Here is a 25,190-nt window from a genome sequence, read left to right as displayed (position 1 = left end):
TGACACATTACAATGGCATGACATCACACTTGGACTATTGCTTCAAGTTTTGGTCATTCAACTAAAAGAAATATGTCATGAAGCTAGAAAAGTGCAGAAATGATGAACAAGAACATTACTGAGATTAGCAATCTTGAAATACAGGGAGAGACTGAGGCTTTTCTCCCTGGGCCTTCTGGAGATACATAACATCATGAGGGGCCTGGATAAGAATCTTTCCTCCACCCTCCCTCCCCCCCCAACCCCAGGTTTGGCAAGTCTCGAAATAGATAGAGGGCATACATTTAAGGTAAGAGGGAAAGATTTAAAAGGGATCTGAGAGGCAACTTTATTCACACATAGGTTTGTAGGTGTGTCAAACAAGCTACCAGAGATACAGGTGTATACAAATGGAATGTATATTGAAGCAGGTAAGTAGATGGAAAATGTTTAAAAGGATATATACTAAAAAGGTTCATCTTACATAGACAACTTGGTCAACATGTTTCACTTCACATTAATAATAGACCATTTGCTGCCCTGTTTTCTCTGCATGTATTTTCTCATACTTCAGACTGAATTTCATGTGCCACTTTTGTGCCTTGATATTTTGCTGCAATTTCTAGCTTTATTCTCTCTCCACAAATGTTGCTTAATTTCCCAGAGTTTCCAATAACTTTATTTCAATGGCCTTAAAGTAATCTGGGCACCATGGTTGCAAAAAAAAAATCTTTCCATGCATGTTCTCTCAAAACCAAAGACCATAGGTGGACGAAGTATGGACTTCAAATGCACTTTGAATCAATTAAACTGTCAGAAAAGAAGAACCCCCTCCTGAGATTATTTAATTCTGCCTCCTAAAAATGTGTAGTGGAATTAGTCAATTTACTTTTTGTTTCACAAATCAAAAATAAATGAATCTAAATACTAGTATTAAAACTAAAGAGGTGATCATTAAAAACACATTTCAAATGTATCTTTTGATTAATGTCTTGATGAATGAACATTATACTCAAGACTTTTCAATGATTTAATGTATTTGTATTATGACCACGATAAACATAGAGCTATTTAGTGAAAGATTAAAAGCATGCAACAATAATTCTTGACACCAACTTTTCGTAAAGAAGATTTACATTAGCAGGAGTTAAACATAGCAGATGAACTATTTGTCCAGAATGTAACAATTATTACAAAATGCCTTTAACAATGGCTCAAAGATCAGTTCATTATATATAAATACATCAGCTGCAAACATGGCAATTATGATCCTTATCCAAAACTGTTCTGCAAACTAGGTTCTCACATATCTGTTTTCTTGAATTTCAGTTTCCCTCCTCACCCTTAATTTGGCCCATTCAGAACGTCTGATAGACTTTAAAGTTTCAATATCTCTACCTGCGGGCTAGTTAGATCAACATTACAGAGCTTGAAAGGAAAAGTGTTTTTTTTTTAATCCTGGAGGCAACATCCAAAAAATGAAAGCTAAGTGGTCAAACAAACTTGAATAGTTAAGAAAAATCTCCCATAAACTCCATCTTTCACCGTATCATCTGATGTGCAACCAAAAGGTATTGGGAAGAAATTGTTTTATTAACTTATATCTCCTATACGAAACAGCAGGATGTAAAAATGTTTCTTTTTGTTAAGTTTTGGAGTTTACAACAGTACAGTTTAACAAAAAATAATTACATTGCGTCAATGCAATTCGCACGTTCAATGTACTCTATTGAGGTCTACTTCTGCTACGCAGCCGTATAAGAAGAATAATTCCTGATCAACAGCTGAAGTCTCCTAGTCATACATGATTGACAATACTGTACTATTTCCGACGCAACTTGTCTGTTCTTAAAAGAACTAGGGCTCGAATTTCATGCCCATTAACTCTATATATACACACATACACAAGCCCTCGACCCAAAGGAGAGCCTATGAAAGGTGGATACTATAGCGTTAAAGACTTGTTAGTGTCAGCAGAATAGAAAGGTAGAACAGCAGGTTCGAATAGTCGGTCTCTGCACAATCAATACAGGCGCTGGGTTGTCCCACGTAACCTGCCCGTCCTAATATTTTCCGAGAAAAAGTCAATCGCAGCAACGATGTCACGACTCCATAATTGAAAGAATTCTTAATCTTTTCTTTCCTCGGTAGCGCTCAGGGTAAGGGGGGGGGGGGATGGGCAGTTCAAACCACTCCACAAAATAAACTCAGAAGGTGAAACTGCAAATACTGTACATCGAACTTGGCGCAGGATACTCACCCATTTGTTCGTGTTTCGCTTTTTCGAGCTACGGTTAAACATATCAAACTAGGTCAGTGCCGCTTGGTTCGGGAGCCTTTTTGTTTTAAAAAAGGACGTAATCTACAAAAAAGGAGAAATTAACCGACTCCGCAACTGCAGCTCCTGAGAGCGGCGCTCGAGTTCTCACCGGCTCTCAATATTGTGAATGGAAATTTCCCCTCTTCCGGTCATTTACTCCGCCCCTGTAACAAATAGCGGCTGCACAACCAACCTGATTGAGCATTTTACTGAACATTTCATGTTGCTTTTTAATAATAACATTATTCAGCATTTTAAATTTTAATCACGGTCAATCGATTTGAGGAAACAGACAGATGCGTTTTCCTCTTTATATCCTTAAAAATAAGTTTTAGGGAAAGGCGACCGAAATTATTTTAGTGAAGAAATAATAAATCGCATAAATTGTAAAAAGGAAATATTTTTAGTCGAACTGCATTTTTAAGAAGGTAAGAGGATGGGGAATTCATTCGGAATCAGTGTGGAGGCAGCAGGGATTGCCTTAATCTATATTTAATTGAACACAAATCTGAAAAGAACGAGTATAAGTGTGGATAAGAAAGTGTAGCGACAAGTAGGCTTCGAGGTGAGAATCAACTGCCAAATATCACTCCGATTAGTTTTCTACCAGAAATAAATGGAAATAGTCCAGAAAGTAGACGAGAAACAATCAAAGAAGCTGTGCGTGAACTGAGGCGCAACGTTATCTCAGATCGAAAAATACCTGAGCAGATAGAGAGAGGCAGAAGTATTGGTGCTCATTAAGGGTGTGGGTTAAATGAACGATGTGGTTGAAAAAAAAGTGATTTGTACCAAAAAAGGAAACCAAACAACTTGGAGCCAGAGGTAGCAATGGAAGAATTGTTTGAGTTCAGTTAGAAGTCGGAGAAATATTATGGTAAAATAAACATTTATTCAAAATTATCAAAAGGCCACATCGGTAGAACATTTCCCTTCAACTGAAAGTGCATTTGTTGTGTAAATGCTACTGAAGGTCATTTGCATTTGACGAAGCTCATTAGACGTTTTCAGTACTCTTCCCGGTCTTAATGGTGTGGACGCATTTCAAAACTAAACTTACACTGCAAATTAAATTCTACAAAATGTCTTATTAATCCCATCATTGAATATGAACTAATTAATTGTTTGGTCTGAAAATATTTATATTCGTGAAACAACTGTAACAAAAGTGATCACGTGTGTTAATCATCATTTGTATCGGACCGCGAGACTCACCAAAACAACCTGACGCATAATGCAAAATTACGAACTCTCGAAACTATTTTCTTCTCAGTATGATTTGTTTTAAGTGGTCATAAACATTTTTACATTCAAGTTATTCGTCACAGAGTACAATTCACTGGGAAAAATGCATCGGATTTTCACCTAAGGGTTAATTATTGTTCCTGGGCTATGGAAGGGCTATTTATTGGTGAACTATTGAGGATTGAAAGACATTCCTTTCATTCATCATGTACATGCTTTAAATGTGTTATTTCACCAGCTGTGGAACCATTGCAACTGATAATTACTGCTTTTTACTTTCGATTCATTGTATTGGTTGCTAGGTGACTGGAAAGATTTACAGTCACCTTTTGTATTTTTTATTACAAAGTCCTAGCCCCAAAGCCAGGGAATTGTTCAAATAAAAAAGTTTAAAACCACGGTATATAATTCTTCCTTAATATATTTAAGACGACGAAATTTTAGCTAAGACTGCAGAAAGTAATTTTAATGTTCTCCACGCTAAAAAAAAAGTAAGCGAATCGATCGTTCATCATGACTGAACGTCCATTTTCCTTTGAGCTGGATACGATGCAGTTCCTTAATCCACCTTTCACAAAACGGCAGCTTCAAATTTCTTAAAACGTATTTCAATAATGTATTTAAATAAACTATCATCCAAAGCCCTTTTTCTAATAGCGCAAGGATTTGTTTTACAATTTTACTTCTCTAATAAAATGATTAACATTACTTGCATATTTGCCGACGAGTAAGTTATATTCGAGCTGGTAAACCACTATGAACCAAACTGTAATTGCACCTGGATCTCAACTCTTCAGCTACATTCTTGCAGAAGTATTTTCTGCTTTCATGACGTGCCACATCTAACTGTTTGATAGAGCTGACAACCATTGCAGCAATGAACAGTGTTTGCGGTGAATGCGAAAACGGAGATCAAACAAATAGTTTTCAAGGGCTCTTGAGCTGGAGAAATTTGACAATGGAAAATTGCTCAGCGTTTAGTACGATTGACGTCATGTTGCAGACGTATAAAATATCCTTTATACCACACTTGGAATATTGTGCATATTGACTATTGTGAAAATGCTGTAATCTTAAGCAAATAATGAAACTTTGCAGGGCCTCTAATTGCAATCACAGTGAGAAATGGTCAGTCAATATTTCAAGTTATGACCCTTTTATGATACAAGGATGCTTGCTATCTTCGCTTTCCATTCTAGTATCTTGATCTGAAAAGTTGACAGTTCAGTTCCATGAACATGGCCTTCTTGTCTTGATGCCACTCACTGTTTTATTCCAATAAAGGTTTCTGCACTACCTACCTGTTATAGAAATGTTTGATCAGAAAACACCTTTAATGCAAGTCTTAAAGGTAGCGTTCTGCATGAAACATCCTGTAGGCCTTGTGGGAGGATAATAGATCCTGAAAGATAGCTTCCCAAGCAAACTGCTAAAATCATCTGGCAGAATGGTTCATCAACACATCAATCGCCATCAATCATCAAACACATCAATCACCAAGATCTTGCTTGGTTGGTAGTGAGATGGGCCGTTATCATCAAATTCTTGCAAGGTTGAGGTCTCACTCCCACCCATGCTGTTATTATTATGTTTCTTTGTGGACCACACATTTTCAAGTGGTCTGGAGAGGATGCCATACTTCACATTACAGAAGTACTACTAGGGAAGCATTTTGGTGAAGCTAATGCAAAGTATTGTAGGGAAAGACTGCAATCCAAACCCTGCCATTATTAAACTCTAAAGGGTGGGTCCTGCAACAGCGCCTCATGATACACTCAACACCAAGCTCAAATGGCATTGACATTCTGTACAAATAATGTATTAACTTGTTGATCCTATGGGAAAAATAGACTTAACAAACTATGAATTTACAAAATGATAAATACTGTTGTTTGTTATTTTATTTTTGAACTGTCAGGACATGATGTACAAATCTCCAACGTAAAGGGAGAAATCATACCACATGCAGTCCTGAAACCAATATTTACACCCAGCCATCTGTAGAACTGAAGTACACAAACAACAAATGTCAGCATGTGTTAATTCCCACCATTCCCTGGTGCTGCAAAGAATGGGCTTGACCTTGTTGCTGTGGAACACTCCATTCATTTATGCCATGCCTCACAACCAAACCTTTGTAAAAAGGCTTGTGCACAAAACCATTTTTGGACCACAAATCAATGCTAACCCGGTGAGAAAAGGATCCTACAGGTTGTTTCTCCTGTCAATGATTTGGCTGGATGCCTCATTTCCAGAACTCACAAACAAGATCTCACATAAGCAGCAGTGAAAGGAGCCTTTCCCATCAAGTTCATTATCATTATGGTTGAATAAAATGTCAGGGCCCAGGATGAAGAGTCGGTCGATGCCACTCACTACTGAAGCGACTCTCCCAAAGTGACTCCCTATCTCTGCCTAGTATTTATTTTTATTAGTATGTTGGTAAAGCTTTATTTGGAAACTCAGGGGAGGATAATTATGATGGCAAGGTTAGCACAGTGGCTACCACAACACTGTTACAGCACCAATTTAAAAGAAGGAGCGCTGACGGTCTGACCGGGTCACTGGCATGGAGATGAGTTGGGTTGCGCCGAGGGGCTGACAGGGACACTTGGGTGGAGGTGAACAGGGTTGGCAGCATGAAGGGAGGGGGTTAATTACGATGGCAGGACGGTTAGCATAGTGGCTAGTGCAACACTATTACAGCGCCAGTGACGGGTTCAAATTTAAATTTTGTAAATTACGGGGATTACCTTATTAAAGTCAAATTTACATAATTAAAGACTAACATTCTGATTTTTTTTCAAATTACATTTTGTGGGGAACAGAGTGTGAGTGCAGTGTCAAGGGAGCATGGCCACCTAGATAGGAATAATAATGATAACAAAGGTAGGATGAAGATTAGGGTAAAAGGTAGAAAAGAGAATATAGGTGAGGGTCATTCTCTGAAATGCATATATTTTAATGCAAGAAGCATAGTGAACAAGGTAGATGAGCTTAGAGCATGGACAGATACTTGGGGTCATGATATTGAGGCAATTAGTGAGACCTGGCTACAGGAGGGGCAGGACTGGCAACATTTGTTTTAGATGTGATAGAGCAGGGTGTAAAAAAGGGGGAGGAGTTGCTCTGCTTGTTAAGGAGGGCATTACTGCCGTGAGGTGGCAGGATGGTCTGGGCATGAGGTGTATTATAGACCACCAAATGGGGCAAGAAAATTAGAGGAACAAATTTGTGGGGAGATAACGTATATGTGTGAGAATCATAAGGTAGTCATCATGGGAGATTTTAACTTCCCTCACATTGATTGGGATACCTTTACAGTTAGAGGGCTGGATGGGCTAGAGTTCGTTAAATGTGTTCAAGATTGTTTTCTAAATCAATTAGTAGAAGAACCGACTTGGGATGGTGTAATACTAGATCTCCTGTTAGGGAATGAGCTAGGTCAGGTATCGGACATTAATGTTGGAGAACAAATTGGGTCTAGTGATCATAACTCTGTTAGTTTTCGGGTAGTTTTAGGGAAGAGCATGGAGGGGCCTAAAGTTGAGGTTCTGGATTGGAGAAGAGCAAATTTCGAAGGAATAAGAAGGGATTCAGGGAGTATTGAGTGGGACAGGATATTTTCAGGTAAGGATGTAAATGAAAAATGGAGGATATTCAAAAAAGAAATTTTGCGGGTACAGAGTAGATATGTCCTAGTGAGGATCAAAGGAAAGGCTGGAAGTCATAGGGAGGCTTGGCTTACGAGGAATATTGGAAATTTGGTTAGGAGAAAAAAGGAGGTGTACAAGAGGTATAAAGAGCAGGGAGCTGAGAGTTTGAAGGAGGACAACATGGAGTGTAGAAGGAATCTTAAGAAAAAAATTAGAAAGGCCAAAAAAAGGCACGAAGAGGCTTTGGCAGACAGAGTAAAAATAAATCCAAAGGGTTTCTATAGGTACATTAAAAGTAAAAGATTAGTGAGGGATAAAATTGGACCCCTTGTAGATAGTGAAGGTAGGCTGAGTGAGAAGTCAGAGGAAATGGGGGAAATTTTGAATGATTTCTTTGCTTCAGTATTCACTTGGGAAAAAAATATTGAACCAGTTGAAGTAAATAAAAATAGTGGGGAGGTCATGAAGCATATAAGGATAACCGAGGAGGTAGTGATGGCTGTGTTGAAAAGGATAAAGGTGGATAAATCTCCGGGACCGGACAAGATATTCCCAAGGACACTCAGGGAGGCTTGTGGATAGGTAGTGGGGCCATTAACAGAGATATTTAGGATGTCACTGGTCATGGGGGTAGTGCCAAAGGATTGGAGGGTGGCGCATGTGGTTCAGCTGTTTAAGAAAGGGTCCAAATGTAAACCTGGGAATTATAGGCCCGTGAGTCAGACGTCTGTGGTGGGTAAGTTGATGGAAAGTGTTCTGAGGGATGGTATTTACAAATATTTGGAGGTACAGGGATTGATAGGGAGTAATCAGCATGGTTTTGTCAGGGGTAGATCATGCTTGACAAACCTGATTAAGTTTTTCGAGGGGGTTACAAAAAAGATTGATGAAGGGAAAGCTGTGGATGTTGTCTATTTAGACTTTAGTAAAGCTTTTGACAAAGTTCCCCACAGGAGGTTAGGAAAAAAGGTGGAGGCATATAAATAAGGAGGTAGTGAAATGGATTCAGCAATGGTTGGATGGGAGGTGTCAGAGAGTGGTGATAGAAAATTGTTTGTCCAAATGGAGGCCGGTGATTAGTGGAGTTCCTCAGGGATTGGTCCTGGTTCAACTATTGTTTGTTATATATATTAACGATCTGGAAGTAGGGATGGAGAATTGGATAAGCAAGTTTGCAGATGATACAAAGATTGGTGGTGTTGTGGACAGTGAGGAAGATTACCGTAGATTAAAAGGTGATTTAGGAAGGCTGGAGGTGTGGGCTGAGAAATGGCTGATGGAATTTAATACAGATAAGTGTGAGGTGTTACATTTTGGAAAGGCAAATCTAAATAGGTCATATGCATTAAATGGTAGGCTATTGAGAAGTGCAGAGCAACAAAGGGATTTAGGAGTGATGGTAAATAGTACCCTCAAGGCTGATACTCAGGTAGATGGTGTGGTGAAGAAGGCATTTGGAATGTTGGCCTTCATAAATCAGAGTATTGAATTCAAGAGTAGGAAGGTTATGATGAAATTGTAGAAGGCACTGGTGAGGCCAAATTTGGAGTACTGTGTACAGTTTTGGTCACCAAATTATAGGAAAGATATAAACAAAATAGAGAGAGTACAGAGAAGGTTCACAAGAATGTTGACAGGATTTCAAGGTTTGAGTTACAGGGAAAGGTTGTGCAGACTAGGGCTTTTTTCTCTGGAGCGTAGAAGATTGAGGGGGGACTTGATAGAGGTGTTTAAGATTTTAAAAGGGACAGACAGAGTAAATGTGGATAGGCTTTTTCAATTAAGAGTGGGGGAGATTCAAACTAGAGGGCATGGTTTAAGATTGAAGGGGGAAAATTATAAGGGGAACATGAGGGGAAATTTCTTTACGCAAAGGATGGTAGGGATGTGGAATGAGCTTCCGGGAAACGTATTTGAGGTAGGATCATTGGTTACATTTAAGGATAGACTGGATAGTTACATGGAGAGGAGAGGACTGGAGGGGTATGGACCGGGTGCTGGTCAGTGGGACTAGGAGGGTGGGAATTTGTTACGGCATGGACTAGTAGGGCCGAACTGGCCTGTTCTGTGCTGTAAGTGGTTATATGGTTATATGGTATTGCTTTTTTTGTTTTTAAACAGTATATTCTTATTGAAGGTATCTTAGTTAGGCATTGAAAGAATGAGTCTTTCAGGTGACTGGAAAATTTGCATATCTGACAACCACGATCCGCATAGGTGCAGATTTAATTTTTTTTTGCTTGAGTCTTGCTGCGTAATTTACACGTAATTAATCTACACCCCCAGTATGTTTCGAATGGTGGGAGGAAACTGGAGCTTCTATGAAAAACCCATGCAGACAAGGGGAGAACATATCCCAGTCCTGAACACTGGCACTGTAAAGGGATTGTGCTAATTGCTATGCCAACCATGCCACCCCAATAGGAATAATAAGGATTTTACTGTACTTTGTTGCATTTCCCTTGCATGCTGCTTTCTGCTTGAAGTCTTTGATTCAGAGACATCAACAGATGCTGATTATCTTCTCTGGTGATGCTCTGCCAGGCCTCTACTGCAGCCATATTTAGCCCCTGCTTATTTTAGGGGGTTTCCCCCTTACTTTCTTTTATCAGCATTTGGAAATTATGCTCAATTGGATTTAGATTGGGTAACTGATTTGGCCATTCAAGAGTTTTCCAGTTCTTTTGTCTTGTTGTAAGATGAAGTGCCGTCCAATGAGTTTAGAGGTAATTGCTCAAATTTCAGCAAATAATATGTTTCTGTACTCCAAATTTATTTTGCTACTGCCACCAGCAGTTCCATCATCACAATTACCTGTGGCAGCCATACATGCCCAGTCAATAACACCCCCACCACAATATTTCACAGATGAGGTGGTATGCTTTGGATCTTGGGCAGGTCCTTTACACCTCCACACTTTGCTCTTGCCATCACTTTGATATAGGTTAATCTTGGTCTCATCTGACCACAAGACCTTTTTCCAGAATTCTGCAGACTCTTTTAAATACTTCTTGGTAAACTGTAATCTGGCCATCCTGTTTCTCTGGCTAACTAATTGTTTGTATTTTGCAGTGTAGCATCTGTATTTCTGTTCATGAAGTCTTTTGAGGACAGATCTGTCTACATCTGTCTCCTCAAAGTGTTTCTGATCTGTCAGGCAGGTGTTTGGGGATTTTTCTTCATTCTGATGAGAATTTTAAAAAAAATATTTTATTTCATATTCTATACATGCAGTAACTACAAATATTATAATACTACAGATATCAAAAAGGAACAAATAGATTACATACGTGATGGCTTTCACCCCACCTCAAAAACCCATCCCTCCCAACCACCCTCCTCAAAAAAAATGCATACTGAAAAAAATAAAAACTTTATTGGTATAAAAGGAGAAAGGGGAAAAAAAGGTATTTGGATTGGAGAGAGAGATGTCCAGTATAAATGATCAGATCTAACATAAACATATAGAGGAGAATCCCACAGGGCTAGAGGAATAAGAATGATATCACTACAAATTTAATCCATTATTTGAATGTATGTTCGCCAAATTTGTAGAAACAATATTTATTTCTAAAATTATAAGTAATTTTTTTCCAAAGGAATACAACTTTGAATTTAGGCATGCCACCTTGGCATAGTTAAAGATGTATCTGATTTCCAAGTAATTACAATACGTCTCCTTGCTATCGCTAATGCTAATTTAACAAATTTCAATGGATAAATTGGTAATTTCAATTGAAGGATTTGCACCTTCAATATTACCTAATAAAAATAAATTGGGACTTAGCAGAAAAACAACTCCTGAAACTTGTTCCGAAAAGTTATGTATAGTCATCCAAAAAGGTCTTGCATTAGGTCAAGTACACATTGAATGCATAAAAGATCCTACATCTTCACCACACCTAAAGCATTAATATGATAAATCTGATTTCAATCTATTCATCCTCTGTGGTGTAAGATATAACTGATGTAAAAAAATGTATTGAATTATTTTATATCTTTCATTGATAGTATTAGTCATACAATCCCTACATAAATGTTTCCATATTTGTTGATCTATTGTAATATTCAATCTATTTCCCATCTCTGCCTAGATCTATATAATCCTAATTTAGGAGTTCCTGCTTGTAATCATAAATATAATCAAATAAATTTTTTTTAACAGTCCCATTCCTAATAAGAAGTTCCACTTCAGTACAGCTAGATAGAAACATTGTTGGTCCTAACCTATCTCTCAAATATGCTTTTAACTGAAAAATAACAAAAAGAGTATTATGTGGTCTAGCATATTTGTTTCTCAATTGCTCAAATGACATTAATTGACCCCTTTTAAAACAATCTTCAACATTAATATATGGTATCTTAAAGGGATTGTTAAAGAACTGGGTATCTCTTGAAAAAAAAAACAAAAGAGGGTTTTAAGCGATTATAGACCCTCCACCAATATCATGATTTATTTTATTCCAAACATTAAGCAAATAATGGTGTCTCTTTATCTGTATCCAACAATTTCAATTCCCACTTGTATATAAATTCTTCTGCTTTCTTTTCTCCTAATTTATTCATTTCTATATTAACCAATGCCAGTTTTTTATTTACAAAAAAAGCAAGGAGTCTCATCTGTACTGCTCGATAATAATTCCTAAAATTAGGAAGCTGTAATCCTCCCAATTTGTATTTTCATGTAAACATCTATATAGAAACTCTTGCCATTTGACTTTTCCAAAGAAATTTCATTATTTGTATATTTAATTCATGAAAAAAATTGAGGTATTAATATTGGTAATGTCTGAAAAAGATATTGTATCCTTGGAAATATGTTCATCTTTATAGTTGAAAGGGTAAAAACTAAAAGTTATAGGTAAATTTATCCATTTTTAAAAGTCTTCCTCAATCTTTTTAAGTAAAGACAAATAATTCAATTTAAATAAATTCTTCAAATGACTATCTGAACATATTCATAAATATTGAATATCTTCTTTTGGCCATTTAAAGTGTGCATCTCTCTGGCACTAAATATGATTACCTTCAAAGGCATAATTTCACTTTTACCTCAATTTATTTTATAACCCAAAATTTTTCCATATTCTTCCAATTGAGCATACAATCTTCATAAAGATGACTCAGGGTCAATCAAATTTATTAAAACATCATCTTCAAATAAACTTATTTTATGTTCCTCCTGCCCACCCTAAAGCCCTAAATTTGTAAATCAGAATAAATTGTAACAGATTATAGATATGTTTTTGCAAAATAACATATTGGAGCAGCTTTTTTAGTGTAGCTTACATACAAACATTTTAAAACAGATCTCATTTAAAATTCTGGAGCTCTGCTTAAGCTAGACAGTCCGGCTCCAAAAGCCTTTGCAAAAGTTTTGGAGAGTGCCCAAGACTTCACTAATGGATTATTGTTTTGAAAAGCAACAGATGAAAGAACTTGGAGGAGTAGGATTTGAGCCGCGGGATGTCCGGGAGTGGTGTTTACTGTTGAAAGAGGGTTATGTGGTTTTGCAAGCTGAGTGGGGGTCAAACAGCCTTCTCGCTCTGTGTGTGTGTGTGTGTGTGTGTGTGTGTGTGTGTGTGTGTGTGTGTGTGTGTGTGTGTGTGTGTGTGTGTGTGTGTGTGTGTGTGTGTGTGTGAGAGAGAGAGGGGGGGGGGGGAAATAAGGTGGCAAGCTTGTGGAAAATCCATATTTGGAAGATGGATTGTGAGTGCTTGGTTCAGCCTGGTCAAAGCCCTTGTGGTTCATACAAGAGGAAAGGACTAGCTGCCTAATGTTTCACTTGAAATAAGGGAAACAAAAAGGAACTCTGTGGTGACCTGAAAGAAAGAAGTTATCATCTGGAAAACCCTGATGAGGTAAGTTTCTTCGGCAAGACACTAGCATGGCTGATTAAAAGGGATCAGTTTGTGCCCAGGAACAACAAATCTCTCTCTGAAAATTGACAAGAGCTTTCTTTAGCAGAAACCATTTACATTTTAAGCACCAGAACCTGGTGAACTTCAAATGTTAAATTCTGTGCACAGTATAAGAATTGCCTGCAACCAGTAAACTTTGAGGAATGAGAAGTGAGATTGGACTGTGAATCAAAGAACTTTTCTGAACTTACATACACATTACATATACGTGCATTTAGAATTAGAAATGGGTTAGGTTAGGTTAGTTAATAGTGATAAGTTAAAGTGTGATTCTGTTTTCATGTTTAAAGATAATTAAAAACAACTTTTGTTTAAGCAACCATTTGTCTTGGTGAATATCTATTGCAGCTGGGTTATGGGATCCTCTGAGCTTGTAACAGAATCACCTTGGCAAGTGGTTCTATGGCTAAAATAAATAAAGCTGGTGACAAAAGACAATCTGGTCTACTTGATCTCGTTAATTTAAATGGCATAGACACTTGCCCATTTGTTACTACTTTATCTTTAGGGATATTATATAATGTTCTAATTTAATTTAAAAAGTTTAATCCAAATCCAAATTTTTCTAATACCTTAAACAAAAAAAATCCCACTCTATCAAATTCCTCTTATGCATCTAAAGCCACTGCAATATTCAAATCACCTTTTTTTTGTGCAAGATGAATTATTCTAAGCAGTCTAGCTACATTTTGCAAAGATTGTGTGATCCATATTAATTAATTTATGTAACAAATTATTCATTCTATTTGCCAAAACTTTTGCTACTATTTTATAATCCACATTTAGTTGTGAAGTAGGTCAATAAGATGAGGGTTTTAAATGGTCTCTATCTTTTTTAGGAATCACAGTGATTATTGTCATCAAAACCTCCACCGCCTAAAATGACAGAAGGAGAAGAAGATGAAATTAACTGACCCAGTATGTAAAAGTAGAAGACACAAATTTCTTGTTTATTTTCATTGTGTGATGACATTGTTTAATGGGTTTAATGTATCATATAGGTTGAACGTTGAGTGGGTGGGGGGGGGGGGGGTGAAGGAGAGAGGGAAGGGAAGGGGAAAAAAGGGGAGGAAATGACACTGTGGGAAATGTTTTGTGTATTTTGGTTAGTATGGTTCATAGTGTGAAAAATTAAAAAAATTAAAAAACATTTTAAAAAAAGATTCTGGAAGTGTAAAGGTTTGTGAAGCTTGATTTAGTACTTGCATAAATATAGGAATTAGTAAATCCTTAAATTCTTTATAAAATTCAGATAGAAAACCATTTTCTCCTGGAGATTTATTACTTTGTAAAGAGCTCGTTGCTTTCCTTTCTTCCGCCTCAGTAAACAGAGTATTAAGTTCAGTTTGTTGTTCTAAACTTAGCCTAGGCATATTATCTGAGATAAGTAATTATCTATTTTAGCTTAATCTCCTAAAGATTCAGAGGTATATAATTTCATATAATAGAAATTTCTAAAATATTCATTTGTTTCTTGAGGTTTATATGTAATTACATAAGTATCTTTTTTTAATTGCATTAATTATTCTCGAAGTTTGTTCCACTTATTTGCCAAGCTAATAATTTATGCAATATCATATTTGCCTCATCCATATTTGTTTTCTCAGTCCCATGTCTGTAATGTATTATAATGTAACTTTTTATTAATCAATTGTCTGCTCTTATCTTCAGAAACAGACTTTTGAAGGTACTTTTCCAAAACTGTAATTTTTTTTCTAATTGAGCTACTTCTCTTATATAATCCTTTTTAATTTTAGATGTAAAACTTGTAATTTGACCTTGTAAATATGCCTTTAAAGTGTCCCATATTATTAAAATTTATCATTCATCAAATTCAAATTTGTATCACTAAATACCCTAATATGATATCAAAAAAAATCACAAAAATCTTTCCTTTTCAACAATAAGAAATTTAATTTCCATCTATACATTGACTATAGGCTTCTGCTACCATTGCATACTGAGGGACTGGGTCTTGCCCAAAAAACTAAACCACTGTTTAAGCAGGAAAAAGAAGTGGCATTGAGAATATATGAAACAGAGAAATATGTATTCCAGTTCTATTTACTGTATATATTGTGAATAAAGCACATTCTATAACATTAGGGTCAGTCTTGATGCTCTTTTCTCAACCTCCTTCCAGAGTTTCATCTCTTAGTGACAAACACAATATGCAGGATTCAAGATGTGGTTTGAGAAGTGCACTGCAATTTAAATAGGGCTTTGTCTTACAAGTTGTTTTGCCTCCAATGCGTTCAGCATGTCTATTTATCTGATTCTTGCTTTGCAATGATGAAGTAAATTGAACAAGTTGTCGTAAATTAAATGTTTTTTTTCAACATAGTTGTTGGCAGTATCAACTGTCATAATATATAGAAATAATTTTCCTGCATTTTTTCATCTGCAGTTGATTCATCCACTGACATTTTAAGCATTTGAGAGGAAGCTAGCTAAATCCATTTCTGGATAGAGAATATATGATTGTACTGATCGTTAGATGCACGTGGATAGATGGTGGCTTGAATGTACATAAACACTGGTGTGTACGACTTAGGCAGAATGATCGAATTGTCTTCCACCAATGTAATTCTATCAATGTAATGTTTCATCTCAGATTCAGCTCCCAAGCTTACAATGTATATTGAAGTAATTGCTTCTTTCGGACTGAGTTTCCAAATCCATTTTTAATGTAAGTAAAAATAGCATAGAGGCAACCATGAACTTTGGGCTCATCAATACAAGAAACCATCAATGAAGAAAGGACAAATGTCATGAATTTATCTGCAATAATGATTGTTACAAAGACAGTAACAAGAAATTAAAATGATCTTTAAGTTTCAAGATACTAATAGCACTACAATTCTTGTTCATGGAGATGGTTGAAATATAGTAGATGATAAATAAAAAGCCCACTAGTATGAATATTGCTACAAATTACTACTTTTAACTGTTTGGAAAAAAATTGAAAACGTCAAAGATTATTTCAAATAAAATAAATTGACTTTTTTCATAAACATGGTGTATTTGCAATGAGTACTGTTGAAAACATAATTATTTTTAAAATTCAAAATTATAATCAACCAAATTTCATTCTCTTTCATCAGGAAGATACACAATGAGAAACTGTAATCATTAACATGAGGATCAGTTTCGGGTTTCATGAATGCACTTGGAGCTCTAAAATACCATCCAGCATTGGCACATGGTGGATAGGCAGACTGGATTGTATGCCAGATTGGTGAAGAAAATATTTGTCCTGTGTATATAAATTAGTCTAATCATGATATCCATCAACTGTAATGATGTGTTATTAATACTGTCATTTTGAAATGATACACAATGTTTCCCTTAACCTCAAGGGTGAATATGTATTCATTTGCAAAAATGACCTCCCCAATACAATAGACACTGATTAAATAATTCCTGATTTCTTGCTATAGCTCCAACAAACATTGGTCAATGAGGACCCTTTTAGAGTAATCCACAGCCATTGTCTGAGCTTGCTTAGTGGCATGATGTTTATGTATGACTGCTCTTTGTGCCTCTAAATTTCAACTCAGATGTTCAAACAAAGTTTGTATGGAACCCATCAGATGTTATTAAATAGTTAACACTGTGTAGAAAAGGAAGCAGTGCCATTGGCTGTCATGTTGCATTAGAGTTGGGTCAGAAGTGTATAAACCACATTGAAAAATATTAACTTTAACCAGTGAAAAGGCTCCAGTATCAGATGCTTTTAAGCTTCTTCACAACAAAGGCAGACTTCCTCATGAATTTCAAGTCTATCTGCTCAATGTCCTCACTGGCATCTCATGGAACAAGCACCTATTTTGCATTAAGGTTACCTGTACAGGGCCTAAAGAAGGCAGCCAACATCACAAAGGATTCCATTAACCCAGTTGAAACCTTGCCTCACTGATGGTACAAAAACCTGAATACCAGCTCCTCTAGTTTTAAGAAAAATGTATTTCCTATGGATATCTTGAACCTCTTGTTACACTAATCATGGACTACTCCAACACCACAAAAAGAACAGTCAGCAGTAGAGTAAAAACACTTTTTTCCTTGGACTAAGGTAATTGTGAATAACCATATACAGCACCGAACAGGCCAGTTTGGCCCTTATTATCTTTTTGAATTTAATGTATATTATTGTAACTGTTTTCTTTACTAAGTACAGTATTAGTCTTATTATCCAAAATTGGATTCTCCAAAATCCTCACGTATCCTAAATTTTCAGATAAATTAGGATATCCAAAACAAATTAGAAGTCCTCGTTTTTTCAGAGCCGAAATGACTTCACAGGTTGAAAAAAAATTCACCTGACATGAAATTAGAATGACAATTTTCCTCATTTCAGGTAACTCCTTCCCCTCTCTCTTTCCATTTCTTTTTCTTTAAGCTCTTCCCCTATTGACTTTTCTCTCCAACTTTCCCTCTCAAACTGTGTGCCACTGTCTCCCAGCTGCAAGCTGTCAGAAGAATCCCTTGTTCCGGCGTCATCAAGGAGAGTGGCCTCCCCGTAGGAGCAGTGGGGCCTTGGTTGGGAGGTGTCGGTGATCAGTGGAGGCCAGCATTTTTTTTGATGAGAATCAACATTATTTTAATTCTTTAAATACCTTTCCTTGTTGTTTAAGCATGGTTACAAGTGATTTACTGTTGATACTGGGCTGTTTTTAAAAAAATGACCAGTTCTCAAAAAAAAACCATTTATTTAATGTAGACCAGGTCCTGACCATTTTGGATAATCGGAGTTGTAATGTACCTGTACTTCAATGCAAAGGTACATTGTAAATTATAATAAACTCATTATCATATGAATAATTGGCTGCGAGTTTGCAATCAAATGATGGTGTGGGTTCATTGGCCATACTGCAAATATCCAACACTATCTTTACCATGGACATTGATACATACAAACTCACTGTTCTTCTGACTAGCTCCTGCCAATAATCTAAAAAGAGGGAGGAAAAAGTGCCTGTGTATATAGTTAATGAGAATTGGAGGAGCAAATCTATAGAGAGATAGCAGAGAGCTTCGGTCAACACAAGGTTGTGATAGTGGATTTTAATTTTCTACATATTGACTGGGATTCCCATAATGTAAAGAGGATGGATGGCTTGGAGTTTGTCAAATATGTTCAGGAAAGTTTAATATATCAATATTTAGAGGTATTAACTAGAGAGCATGCAATACTGGATCTCCTATTAGGGAATGAGACAGGACAGGTGACAAAAGTATGTATAGGGGAACATTTTGGGTCTAGTGATCAAGTTAATTATGGAGAAGGTTAGTCTGGGCCTTGGGTTGAGATTCTAAACTGAAGAAAGGCTAACTTTGAGGAAATGAGAAAGGATCCAGAATGTGTGGATTGGAATGTTATTTTTAGGCAAGCATGTGCGAGGTAAATGGAGGACCTTCAAAGATGAAACTTTGAGAGTAGAATTTATATGTTCCTGACTTGATTCAAGACAAGGTTAACAGCCATAGGGAACCTTGGTTTTCAAGGGATATTGGGGATCTGGTTCAGAAGTGAGGTGAATAGCAGGTATAGGCAACATAGTGCAAAAAAAAGTTTGTTTTTTAAATTTAAATTTAGACATACAGCGCAGAAACAGGCCATTTTGGCCCATGAGTCAGTGCCGCCCAATTTACACCCAATTAACTGACAGAATGTTTGGAACTTGAGAAGTATAAATATTGCAAAAAAAAACAAAAAAAACCCTCAAGAAATAAATCAGGGAGGCTAAAAGAAGACATGAGGTTTCTTTGGCAGACAATGTGAAGAAAAATCCTAAGAGTTTCTACAGGTATATTAAGAGCAAAATGATAGTAAGGGACAACATTGGTCTCCTTGAAGATCAGAGTGGTTGGCTTTGTATGGAGCCAAAAGAGATGGGGGAGATCTTAAACATTTTTTTTCCCATCAGTATTCATTCAGAAAATGGGAAATAAGGAAAATGAGCAGCAAGGCTATGGAATCTATACACATTAAAGGAGGAATTGCTTGCTGTCTTAAAGCAAATAAGAGAGGATAAAAACCCAGCCCTAGATATTCCCTCAGACGTTAAGGGATGCACATGTAGAAATTGCAGGGGCTCTGGCAGAAATATTTATCATGTCCTTAGTCAGGGATTGGAGGGTAGTTCATGTTGTTCCATTGTTTAAAAAAGGCTCCAAAAGTAAGCCTGAAAATTATAGATCAGTGAGCCTGACGCCAGTAGTAGGTAAATTATTGGAAGGCTTTCGAAGAGATCAGATATACAAGTATTTAGATTGCAAAAACTGATTAAGGATAGTCAACACGGCTTTATGCATGAAAGGTTGTGTTTAACCAACCATATAGAGTTTTTTTGAGGTTACTAGAAAAGATGATGAAGGAAAGGCTATGAATGTTGTCTTCATGGACTTTAGTAAGGCCTTTGAAAGGGTTCCACATGGAGGTTAGTCACAAAGGTTCAGACGCAAGGTATTCATGATGAAGAAGTGAACTGGATTCGACAATGGCTGGATGCAAGAAGCCAAGAAAGTAGTGGTGGACTACTGCTTCTCAGACTGGAAGCCTGTGACTAGTGGTGTGGCTTAGCGATTAGTGCTGGGCCCATTGTTGTTTGTCATCTATATCAATGATCTGAATGATAATGTGATAAATAGGATCAGCAAGTTTGCAGATGACACCAAGATTGGATGTGTTGTGGACAGCAAAGTAGGTTTTTAAAGCTTGCAGAGGGATCTGAACCAGCTGGAAAAATGGAAGGTGGAATTTAATGCAGACAAGTGTGAGATGTTGCATTTTAGAAAGACAAACCAAGAAAGGTCATGCATGGTAAATGGTAGGGCACTGAGTGTGGTAAAATAGAGGGATCTAGGAATACAGATATACAATTTCCTGAAAGTGGTGTCACAGCTGGAGAGGGTTGTAAAGAGAGCTTTTGACATATTGGCTTTAATAAATCAAATTAATGAGTATAGGAGTTGGGATGTTATGTTAAAGTTGTATAAGACATTGATGAGGCCAAATATGGAGCATTGTGGGCAGTTTTGGTCACCTAACTACATGAAAGATATCCATAGGATAGAAAGAGTACAGGGAAGATTCACTTGGGTGTTGCCCATACTTCAGGAACTGAGTTAAAGGAAAACATTAAATAGATTAGGACTTTATTCCCTGGAGCGTAGAAGAATGAAGCGAGATTTGATAGAAGTATTTAAAATTACGAGGGGGATAGACAGAGTAAATGTAAGTAGGCTTTTTCCACTGAGATACAAACCAGAGGACATGGGTGTGGTGAAACCACTTGTGTATGTAAATACCTTGACCTTGTATACTCGACCCTGCTCTCACTGGCCAGCTCATGACTCCTCCCCTTTATTCCCCCAAAAAATGTCATCCCACAACTTTTCCCCCAGTTCGAGTCTGGGTCAGTGTGAGCCAGGGATGCTGTCCACCTCTAGCTAATAAAAGCCTTCAGTTCCAACACTTCGTGCATCAATTTTATTTGCTAGATTTTTGTTTCCTCGGATCATGGACAAGTATCTGAAATTGGATCACCTGGAAATTGACCCAAGAGAACACGAAGCAGCCGAAAAATTTGCTCTCTGGCATCGCTGCTTCGAAAGATTCCTCACAGACTCAATCCGGGATAATGAAAACAAGTTCCATCTACTGCTCTCATACACTGGGCACTGGGTCTTCTGGTTGGTCCTGGACTGCCAAACTTATGGAGTTGCCATGGACATCCTAAAAGACGAGTACAAGGTACAGGTGAATGAGGTCTATGCGTGGCACATAGTGCACTAATGCAGACAGCGACCTGGGGAAACATTCAATGACTTTGTCAGGGTCCTGCAGGAGCCTGTAAGGGATTGTAACTGCCAAGCTGTGAGTGCAGAACAACATGCACAGTTACTGATGAGAGACGCCTGTGCAACAGGTGCCTGCTCCAACTATGTGAGGTAAAGGCTACTCGTACAGAAACAATTGAGCCTACCTAAAACCATCGAGCTGGTGAATACCCTAGAAGTGGTCATTCACAATGTTGAATTATTCTCCAGTGAGCACACCACCACCTCGTGAGGAACACAGGTACCGCCATCTTGGGAGGTGGGATCAAAAACCCCCTCCCGTTCCGACCTGACTTCCGTCGCCATCAGCAACTTTCCGACGTGTTAATTCTACAGGCAGGGCAAGCATCTGAGGAAACACTGCCCTGACAAGGACGCCACCTGCACCAACTGCAGGAAAAAGGGACACTTTATGAAGGTCTGTAAGTCAAAGCAAAGGCCCAAGTCCAGCAGCACCGTGTGCAAATGGGGACCACCACTTCTAGGGAACAGGGATGCTAGCGCACGCACTACTGAGACCACTGAAGGCTATGACGGCACTTCTGTTTTTTTCCCTCTTCACTTCCAACAATGACATCACCTCCTCTTTCTCATTCTCTTCTGGCGAGCAATGGGGCCGCATGTGAGCCGCCATCTTGTCAGACGACCAGAAGACAATGGAACCCCTCAGACAATGACCTGACTCTGGCATTGGTAACCCTGGATCAACGCCAACCGCATTAACTCTCCAAGTCCACGAGGAGCATCCAGGTAAACGGCCATCCCACCTCGAGCCCATTTGACACTGTACAGCAATACTCCCTGGAAGTGCAGCCCGCAAAATTCAGAATACGAGCCTCACAAACCAAATCTGCAAAAGTGCGCAGGAGTGTTTTATTGTAAATCACAAAGTCTGCAGACTTTCAAGATTCATCAAGATCCTGATGCACAGTTGCAGAAACGATCTCCAGCTGGATTGTGCTGATTTGCTGCCCAAATATTCTTTTTTAGTGCATCAGATTTCAGATTTATTGTCAGAGTACATATATGATAGCACATATAACCCTGAAATTCTTCTCCCTGCAGGCGAGACAGAATTACCACTTCTTGGAAGTACAAAAAAAGCTATACTCAATGTATACTTGTTAACATATAAACAATTGTAAAAAGATAATGTCTTTCAATGAGTCCCTGATTTACTTTGTTGTCAAGGAATCTGTTGGTGGAAGGGTAGTAGTTCCTGAACCTGGTGGGGTGAGTCTTTCCTGATGGCAGCATTGAGAACAGACTGTGTGCTGGGTGGTGTGAATCCTTGATGATTGCTTCTGCTCTCCAACAGGAATATTCCCTGTAGATGTTCTTGATAGTCGGGAGGGTTTTGACTGTGCTCTCCTGGGCCGTGTCTACTACCTTTTGGAGGGCTATTGGTGTCCCCAAACCAGACTGTGATGCAGCTGGTCAGCACACTTTCCACCACACATCTGTAGAAATTTGCCAGTGTTTCTGGTGTCATACTAAACTTTCACAAATTCCTGAGGAAGTAGAGGTGCTGATGTGCTTTCTTCACAATTCTATTAGTGTGTTCAGATCATGAAAGATCCTCTGAGATAGTGACTCCCAAGAACAAATTTGCTTATCCTCTCCACCTCTGATCCCTCAATGATGATTGGATCACATACCTCTGGTTTTCCCTTCCTGAAGACAACAATCAGCTCCTTGGTTTTGGCAACAATGACTGCAAGGTTGTTGTTGGTGAACCATTCAGCCAAGTTTTCAATCTCTCTCCAGTATGGTAATTCATTGCCTTTCTTTGTGCATTTGACCTTTATTTGATTTACCTTTTGTAATATTTAGTTGGAAATATTATTTTTATTTTAATTGTTATTTTTATTATTTTTTTACTTTACATTTCAGTCACTTTCGATAAGAATTTTATTTAGCTACCCGTAATTCAATCATATAGTATTGCAACTATACATTATGGTCAGCCAAATCATGGGGATAAGTTTAATAAGTGAATGCAATTTTTGTGAAAATTTCCCATGATAAAGGTACAGATTTGCTGACAAAGTAAAAAAGACAAACTGGTAGCATTTTAAATAAGAGATAATTGATTTCAGATTTATTGTTAGAGTACATGCATCACATCACATACAACTCAGATTCTATTTCTGTGAACAAAGCAAAATGACCACTTATTGGTAGTGCAAAAAAAAACTGTATACAGTGTATATGTGTAAAGAAAGAACTGTAAATAGATAATGGATGTAACCAAAGTGACTGTGCAATAAGAATTAAAAAAATCAATGAAGTGCAAGTCAGAGTCCTTAAATGAGTCCCTGATTGAGTTTGTTGTTGAGGAGATGGATGGAGGAGGGGTAGCAGCTGTTCCTGAACCTGGTGGTGCGAGTCTGTGGCACCTAGACCTCTTTTCTGATGGCAGCAGCAAGAACAGAACCGATGCTGGGTGGTGTGGACCCTTGATGATTGCTGCTGCTCTCTGTCAGCAACATTCCCTATAGATGTTCTCATATTCTCATTAGTGGGAAGCAGCTTGCTTGTGATGTCCTGGGCTGAGTCCACTACCTTTTGCAGGGCTTTATGGTCAGGACTATTGGTATCCCCATACCAGATCGTGATGCAGCTGGTCAGCACACTTTCCACCCCACATCGATAGCTTCTGTTGTCATATCAAATTTCCATAAACTCCTGAGGAAGTAGAGTTGCTGATGTGCTTTCTTCACAATGCCTTTAATGTATTCTCGAAAGATCCTCCGAGATACTGACTCCCAAGAATGAAAATTTGCTCTCCCTCTCCACCTGTGATCCCCCAATGATCAGTGGATTATGTACCTCTGGCTTTCCCTTCCTGAAGTCAACAATCAATTCCTTAGCTTCGGTGACACTGAGTGCAAGGTCATTGTTGGTGCATTCAGCCAAGTTTTCAATCTCCCTCCTGGATGCTGACTCATCATCTTTCTTTATACATTGCACTACTGTGGCATCGTCAGCAAATTTGTAGATGGTGTTATTATCAAACTGAGCTACACAGTCGTAGGGCTAAAGTGGGTAGAGCTGACTTGCTTAATTGGATTAACCATGTAAAAATGTAATTGCTACTTTGAATTGTTGCTTCAAAATAAATAAATTTAATGTTTAATCAAAATCAAGTATATCAATAGTTGTTTTAAGGTGATACAGAAAAATCCCCATTATTTGGCACCTATGAAAATTGTGGATGCCGAAAATGTGAATTTTCTGGTTGACTAAGACTCACTTCTTTCAATGCCTAACTAATATACCTGTATTAAGAATACACCATTTAAACGAAAAAAAGACAGTGCAAAAGTAATTTGAAAAATATCAATATTATACTCTTTAATTTTGTAAATTTCAATTTAATCAGCTAATTCCTGTAACTTAGAAAATGTAATCACGAACCATGGCCACTGGTGCTGTATCAACATACTATTCTAACTGTACTGCCATCATAATTAATGCCCTCCCCTCATGCTGACAACCTGACTCACCTCCATGCAAGTGTCCCTGTCAGACGCTCAGCACAACCTGACTCACCTCCATGCAAGTGTCCGGTCAGGTCCTCAGCGCACCTTCCTTTAAATTCGAACCCTGGTCATTTGCGCTGTAACAACGCCGCACTAGCCACTACGCTAATCATGTACTGTCATAATTTAGCCCCTCCCCCAAGTTTACAGATAAAGCCTTACTAATATATTTAATAAAATACTAATAAAGATAAAGACTCTTACTTGGCAAGGATAGAAAGACACTTTCAAAGTGTCACCCCGGTGGCACCAGCTGGATCTTCAACCTGGGTGTTGCCTTTTTATTCAAAAACAACTATTGAAACTTTGTTCAAACAGCTGCTGTGGGCAGGGCACAACTAGGGTGCTCTGCTGGCTGAAGGTTTGCTTCCAAGGGATTGTGTGTTGCATTGGAGAACATTTACTTTAATAACTTTTATTTAAAACTATTTATTTGTATTGATTTATTTTTAATTAATTTATTTGTTTCCTTTTTTTGTTAGTTGTTGGAGTTTCCAGTTGATTGATTGAAGTGACAATGGGGATTTTACTGTATTTACAACAATCAAGCCCACAGTAAGCATGTCAAATTGAAATTGTTGAGACAGTAAGCAAACTTTGGTGAACTGGAAAACACATGCTAATAATCATCTTTTTTGCACCTTTCCAAAATATGCCAGAGACCAATAAAATACACAAG

At 37.7% G+C, this 25,190-nt stretch overlaps 1 protein-coding gene and 1 long non-coding RNA gene across 6 annotated transcripts in view; one reads left to right on the top strand and one right to left on the bottom strand.

Moving 5' to 3' along the window:
- prickle2b (prickle homolog 2b) overlaps positions 1 to 25,190 on the bottom strand; it is a 281,661-nt gene that overhangs the window by 240,211 nt on the left and 16,260 nt on the right. Inside the window, exon 1 of one of the 5 annotated variants that reach the window (XM_069937136.1) lies at positions 2,240 to 2,602. The exons of the other annotated variants lie outside the window; for them this stretch is intronic. Within the exon in view, the coding sequence (XP_069793237.1) occupies positions 2,240 to 2,281 (42 nt within the window). The 5' untranslated portion in view covers positions 2,282 to 2,602. Of the gene's footprint in view, positions 1 to 2,239; positions 2,603 to 25,190 lie in introns of those variants that run through there. 5 annotated transcript variants of the gene reach the window in all.
- On the top strand, positions 61 to 25,190 carry LOC138763272 (uncharacterized). Its single transcript, XR_011357463.1, has 3 exons — positions 61 to 289; positions 13,961 to 14,039; positions 24,994 to 25,190. It is a non-coding gene; the product is annotated as an uncharacterized lncRNA (long non-coding RNA).

The sequence above is a fragment of the Narcine bancroftii genome, chromosome 5 (assembly GCF_036971445.1).
Source record: "Narcine bancroftii isolate sNarBan1 chromosome 5, sNarBan1.hap1, whole genome shotgun sequence".
NCBI classification, from domain to species: domain Eukaryota; kingdom Metazoa; phylum Chordata; class Chondrichthyes; order Torpediniformes; family Narcinidae; genus Narcine; species Narcine bancroftii.
The sequence above is the reverse complement of the archived record's forward strand: the minus strand, read 5'-3'. Positions and strand labels throughout refer to the sequence as shown.